Genomic DNA, 7,605 nt, shown 5'->3' on the forward strand with positions numbered 1-7,605 from the left:
ATTGTATACACCTGTATATATTATTTTTCTCTATATACACACATAAAGATATTTTATGCAATATGAACACAATTTATATTCTTAATTTTTTATATAGAATATAAAAAGGTAATATAGAATATAAAATTTTGAATAAAAATGCAAAAATCCAATTTATTTTTATTATATTTATTATATTATTCAAAATCATTTGCATATATTTTAAAAAATAAATTAGATGGACAAATACACATTCATAAATATTGACAATACATTATAAGAATGTGTATTAAAAGTATTAATACCATCTATATCATTTTCCATATTTTCTTCTGGATTTGCAGCATCATAATGATCTTGTGTATTTTCGGATAATGTACTAGGTTTTAATTCATCAATATTTTGCTCCTTATTAGATTTCTGTGCATTTTCTTCTAAGTTTTTATTTATATTATTTATAGCTTTATTTATTGATGGAGCTTGTGAATTGCTATTTGGAAGAATATTTTTTATAGGTTTTGAAATTTCAGCGTTGGTATCAAGTTCAGTATCAATATTATACTCTTTATTTTCTTTAAATATTACAGATACTGATTTATGAGCTTGTGTTTCTAAAGTATTATTTATTTTCTTCTGATTATTATTCTGGATATTTTCTTTTTCAGTAGCAAATTTTATTTTTTCTTCGTTGGATTTTACATCTGTAAGTGGTATATCATCAGGTACGTTATCCTTTTTAACAGTAGTATCAGAATGTAAAATTTGCTTCCTGTCTTGTTCTTTAAATTCTTTTACTTCTGTTTTTTTAGATTCAACTGGTGTTTTAATATCACCCATTACTTCGTCCTTAGGCTGATTTATATGCGGTTTATCAGATGTAACAAGATCATGTTTTGTTTCTACTTTTACACTTTTTATCGTATCATCAATGCTTTTAATCCAAGCTAATACTGCGCATAGTGGTTGAAACTTATCTTGATCATCAAAACATATTTTGCCACATTTATGAGGTATATTAAGATTTTCGACCAATGGTCCCCAAAATGATTCTATCTTATCATATAGTAATGTAAATCCCTGTAGACTGGTGCAAACATCTTCTTGTTTCTTTTTATTAAGAACATATTTCTCCAGCTGCGAATCGAATGTTGCTGTATTATTGAAAGAAATTTGTAAGTGACTAGAATATTGGCAAATCTTATATGCTGTATCGTAAACTCCTAAACACAGAAAACTATTTAAAGTTTTTGAATTATAATACACCCAAGAAGCAGTGGGATATTCAGTAGATGCACAAGATTTTGTATACGTTGAATCATATAAAAAGTTGGATGTCGGGCATATTTTCGAGTCATTTTTCATAACGTCTATGATACTCATTGTCAGTGCCACTGGTGCGCTTCTCACTCCCGTGAAAGAAAGAAATAGGACAAGACAGTTTAGCATTAAGATGACACGAAATAAATCGATGTAACGGTTTTCCATTTTTTTTTTTCAGAAATGATTTTTTAGCCTCTATCGTTCGGACTAGTAAATACACTGTCGCTCTATCGGTTAATAACCATAATTTTGTTTTGTTTACTTTAATCCTTCTGGAAACCGATCATTTTTTTTTAAAGTCTTAAATATTCTCACTCGCACAATTTGTTTTACAAATGCAATACCTTGAGTAAGTTACATTCATCTACCATAACCTCTTCGATTCAATTTTCCTACATTTGCTGAATAGTAGAACACTCAATATTTAGTGTTCATGTACGTCGTGTTCAATTCTATCGTCGACATGCGACAATTGCGCCATCTGAAATATTTCAACTATTTTAATATACCTTTTCGACAGACATAAAGTTACCAACAGTGAATAAATTCTGAACTATTATAACAATAATGCAACAATTAAAATATTATTATTCTCACTCAGTATAAAATTGCCATTAATGAATAAATTTAAATTTAATATTATATATTTAATTATGTTATTTTACACAATTATTTCATCATTTGTAATGTACAATTATCTTATAAATTGTACAAAATTATAAAGGGTAAAATTAAAAAAGATTAAAAAATTTTACTAATACAATTTTCATTGTTCTCGGCTAACTTAAATTGTGTAAATATTTATTAAGTAATTTGCAGTAAAACATTAAAATTTTTAAATACATGAATGTTCAAGCTTTAACACCAACAATCGATCGTATCAGTGCTCTTCAAATATCTCTGAATTCTTTATTAATTTTTCTTCTTTTTCATTTGTTATCAATGCAGTAAATTTATTCTCGATTGCTGATATTTTAACAATTTTTCTAATAATCAGAGATACATACTGTTATTCACGAAAATAAAAAAAACGCCATTAATACCTGGTGCGTTATCAATAGATTAAAACTATAATTTTCTGTGATCAAAAACGATCAAATCTAAATTAGAATGTTATAAGAACATTATTGAAAATCAAATCCGAATATTCCAAAAACATAAATCAAAGGAACACAAGGTCAATAATATGATAATAAAAATAAGTCCGAATTGTTAAAATATTTACACAGAGATCAGATATCTAAAGAACAGAAGCATATATACAAAAACACATAAATCAAACTCAAGTTTATGAAAAACATCAACCCTAATAATGTGGGTGTATTAATTACAATGCGCCACCGTAGTATATTATTTTATGAAAGAGCATCAGTTACGTATCCCTCTAGTTAACAGTATCGCATACTGCTTAGCAATCACACGGTATACATTGTAATTGACTTACAACACAGTAATATAAAACTAATTTTGTCGCTTTAATGACTAATCATATTACATTTAAGTTTATAATTAAAATTAATTATTTCAATCAGTGAAATCTTATTTTACAGTTAAATTAATATCGAGATTAATATTAAAGAAAAACACATATGAATAGAGATAAAAATTCCATAACATTGTATCTTGATTATCATTATAATCATCATAATGCTTTTATAAAATAATACAATTTAAACAATATGTGTACGTGTGTACGAATTTAATTTATTTGAATTTGCACAAGATATACATACGTGCTTTTTTTTAAGAAAGAAAAAGCTTAAATTAGAGCTCCTTCATGCTTTTACAATTACATTTATTTATTTAATAGAATTATGTACAGACTTTCGGAGAGAAATGCTGATGAGATATATGTGAATTAAGAGTTTCACAGAAGCGGTTAATGAAATTTTCTTGCACCTAAACTACTTACCTCTTATCTCAGAAAGTTTACTTCTCACGATATTGATCTCTTCAGAATTACATTAGCAGCCTTTAACCTGTTGAGAACCTTTAACTTATCTTTCAATGTAATTGTATCATGCGGACAGCACAGAAAATCATCTAGGTCTAGATTTTGAACAGCATATCTATCAATAAGTCGTGTTTTTTTATCGTTTACAAATATTTTGCAGATTTTCAATTTTTTAAATTCTTTCTTCTCTTTTTTTGAATAATAATATATTTACTTGAACAATAATATACACTTTAAAAAATCTTTAATTAATATATACACTTCTTCATATTTATACAAAATAGTATTAATTATTCTTTTGCAAATATATCCTTTTTAATAATAATTAAAAGATTATGTTTACTACAAATAAGACATAAAGCAACAAAATAAAAATTTTTAACGGTGATCAATTTGGCACGTATTCAGCATATTCCGCTGAAATCAATATTTTCTTCATGTCTGATATATCAGCATAACTGTCAGAGCAATTGGGTGGTGGTTTATACGTTTATAAAAGATCAAAGGCCCTATATAATTATTCTGAAAAAGTGCAGATTTATCGACAAAATATCGTAAAATACTGAACTATCAGAAGAAGGATCCAATCCTCGATCAACGGCTATGATTCTAATTAAACAAAAAGAAGAAATGTAAGTTTGTGGCAGCAATATATGATCACAAGCAACATTGCACACACGTTATAGAGTTTAAGCAAAAATCCTTAAACTGAAAGTGTTTCCTTTGAAATTAAACTTCAACTGTGGCAGAATCGTCGAGGAATTTGCACAGGAGTATGTGAAGATCGCGTCGTTAATGATCCTGGCGGTTGAGAACAAAATTACCAAGTTGGAGATGTACGAGCAGATGAAGGAGAGTCCGGTATGCCCTCTGACCGACCAGAAGGTATGGAAGATGTTTCCTCGAAGGACAAATGGAGTCTGAGTGCCTTCTGCTAGGTGGTTGACCGACCGTTCATCTCAGAGAGTATCCCGAGAAGGGAGGGTCCAACCAGGAGCTAGCCCTTTACTTCTCCTTATATTGGTACATGCGTACGAAGCAATATCCAATTTTGCGAGGATACACCGTCTGGTTCCTCAGCGGTAGCTCTTACGGAAAAGACGGTAATACCAACGCAGCTGGCGCATTCGGATACAAGATCTTCGCTACTGACGTTTACCCGGAATACGAAAAAGCGAGGAGCGTGCATAAGGCTCTTTCTGAAATGGAGCGCAGGCTTGCTGAAGATAAACAAAACGAATCGGAGATTGTGGTAAGAAAACAGCAGTGATAGCCTACTTTATTTTTTACTACGCGCAGTAAACACAACCGAATAAAGTCAGAGCGGTGAAATATTGAAATATCGCTCCGGAAAGTTGATGATGTTACTGGTCAGATGTAGAGAAATGTAGACAAAGGAGAAAAGAGCTTTTGATGCTAAGCACTTTGTAGTTGCTTGATGCATGCAACTTTTGACCCGTATTTTTGTGGTCAATCCACAACGGTCATTGTGTAAATCTTTTTGCAGAAAGCTTACCAAGCGGCGGAAGATGCGGAGGAAACAATGAAAAGATACGTCGCTATACTACCGGAACAAGTTCTGAAGAAAAACAACATGAATTTGTTTTTCTTGATGTATCAACGACGGCGACGAGTTATTGCAGCTGAAGAATGAAAACTATTGCTCGTGGAAGTCAGAGATCTTCACGTTATACAAATCGCATGTTTTCAGTGCAATTGCACCGCAGCACCTGTCACGGAGACAAAGATAGGATACATGCCGATAGAGACTGACCTGTCAATCGCACGTTATCGGTAACGGTAGTCCCAGTGTTACAATATTGTTGTCGGATCGAAGAGCCGTTGATTATTTACGGCTCTGTTGTGTGCTGGATTTTGTGATGGATTTTACTCCCTTTGCTCCAAATTCATACACGACCTGCACGAATTGATTTCTTGCTTTAATATGTGGACATCTCATTTTTTATTTAACATCCTATTAAATATTCATAAGCTATTTAAAAAACACATTTGTATTAATAAATATGCATTTAATTAAACACAAGAAATATTTAACTATAAATTGCAGTAAAGACTAGAACATTCAATAAAAGCAGTTGGATATAATAAAATTTTATTACGACTTGAAGCTATAAATATTTCTAACTTTTGACACTTTTTCAATTCGCATTTGAATATTTCATTACCTGCAATAATAAATTGAGCTTTCTGGCAGTAAATGCATCTATACATTGAGCTTATGTATCACTATTTTTAAAAGTCTAAAGTTTATAAAGACATCATTATAAACTATATATATGTGTGTGTGTGTGTATATATACTGTGTATATATATATAATCGTAGTAAGATTCCTCTCTCTCTTTCTCTCTCTCTTCTGGTAACATCAAATGATAATACTAAAATTGATAAAGCATTTAGGAATCTGCGCTGTAATCGTCGCTTAAATTATGCCGAACCTTCGTATATATGAAAGTATTTCACAATCTATATATATTCTAGTTATATTCATTTTTTTCACTAATGACGATTTTTAGGGTCTCTATCCCCATGAGACCATCCAGCGTATTAACTGGTCATGGATAATAACTGGGAGATAACCAGGAATACCACGTGTGTAGATTTCTATTGTTAACGATGTTAAGCTGAAGATGGCTAGAATTTAGCCGAAACGTACTTGTACTCAAATTTTTGAAATACTTTCAAATATGCAAAGGTTCGTCCAGTAATTTAAGCGCAACGTATATATATATATATATATATATATATATATAAAAACGATAGGTAATCGAAAATTTTCTCAAATTCGTTTTGGACACGTTACAAATCCACAAAGTGAGAAGAAAATTTTTCGTCTTTTTCAGCTCGTAGTTTTTGGTATGTAAAAATTATCAAACTCATATAAACTTGAAAAATGTGTTAAGCTTTTAAAAGTAGAGATTTCAAGCTTTAAAACCCTTTTTTTAAATTTGAATTTCATTCATTCTCATTATTGACAAAGATATTGTATATACAACTTTGAGCTAAAAAATACGCGATGACTTTTTACTCAACCTAATATATAAAGTTAAAATTATATCCAAATAAATGTTAGGTTAAACAATCAAACTTTTATTTTGAAAAAATTATTTGCTATAAATATATCATGAAAAATATTAGTCTAAATAAAACAGTTGCAGAATGCGAATACTTAAACTCTAAGCTTATCAATATAAATTTATATTTTATAAACATAAAAAAATATAAATATACTTTATTATTCCATATGTAGTTGATTGTATAATCATTGATAACTTATTGATTTTTTGACCTCTTATGTAATACATTTCGCATCATTAATTATACAACAGAATCATTTCGTAATAAGAGTACTGCACAGATATTAATTACTAACGTAACTATGTTAACTACATTTTAATGAAATTAAAATTATGTTTGAGACAATCCTTAAAATTTTGCAAATCAAATTTCATCGTCGAAATCAAAATGAATTCTATTGAATGATCGACTCATCGTACAAACGAAACGAAAGTCCCAAGAAGCTCATTCCACTCTTTCTTGACATAATAGAGATCTTGTAGCTCGGCGTGTCCCTTGGGCTCGGTACCAATCCCGTTCAACAAAGCCTTGGGAATGGACTCACCTACCTCAACGACATATCCGCGGTACAACGTAGTTCTGAGTGCGTTCTCTCTTACGTTTCTTCGTGACCAAATCCAAAATGTCCCTTGAGAATACCACTTGAGAATGCGTGCACGAACTTCCTTTATTTAATATTATCCAGGTTAATATGATTGAGATTGTTTGATGTAAAAAAATTATATAAGCAATATAATATTAATATCTGCAATATTAATCCTAATTAGATTAGAGCAAAAAGATGAATTTAGAAGTAAAAACACAATTTATCCAAATTAAATCAACCTATATTTTTAAACTAGGCAATTCTAATTTTAAAAAATTAAATTTAATATTATATGCATGCGAAATTTAGATTAATAAATTAAATCAACAGAAATGCATATATATTACATTGTTTTAAAAAATATTAAAAGTTATTCATGTTAACAATTTAATAAACAACATTTAGTAAACTGCAATAAATTTGATAAAACATGTTAAAACACATTTTACATATATATAATGCATAATCAGTTTTCTAAATAAAATTATTATCAATTATTCTTTTATTTAATTTAAAAATTGTATAATTCAGTTTCTTAGTATAAGTATTTATATAGGGTGTCCTGCAATTTGCAAGTCAAAATATTACGTACAGCAATAAGACGCTAAAGAGAAATGAATTATATATAATTATTGTTAGTATCTTGGGATATAAAGATCTAATTTTATT

General features: G+C 29.4%; 1 protein-coding gene and 1 pseudogene across 1 annotated transcript in view; one reads left to right on the forward strand and one right to left on the reverse strand.

The window, feature by feature from the left end:
• The window catches only part of LOC108751674 (trans-Golgi network integral membrane protein 2-like), a 2,636-nt gene extending 901 nt beyond the window's left edge, over positions 1 to 1,735 (reverse strand). The window contains exon 1 of the mRNA XM_018491976.1: positions 285 to 1,735. Within this exon, the coding sequence (XP_018347478.1) occupies positions 285 to 1,464 (1,180 nt within the window). The 5' untranslated portion in view covers positions 1,465 to 1,735. The remainder of the gene's footprint in view (positions 1 to 284) is intronic.
• Positions 1,736 to 2,142: 407 nt separating this feature from the next.
• LOC108751634 lies at positions 2,143 to 5,026 on the forward strand (annotated as a pseudogene).
• Positions 5,027 to 7,605: the final 2,579 nt, after the last annotated feature.

This window comes from Trachymyrmex septentrionalis, unplaced genomic scaffold (genome assembly GCF_001594115.1).
Source record: "Trachymyrmex septentrionalis isolate Tsep2-gDNA-1 unplaced genomic scaffold, Tsep1.0 scaffold51, whole genome shotgun sequence".
In the NCBI taxonomy this organism is placed as follows: Eukaryota; Metazoa; Arthropoda; class Insecta; order Hymenoptera; family Formicidae; genus Trachymyrmex; species Trachymyrmex septentrionalis.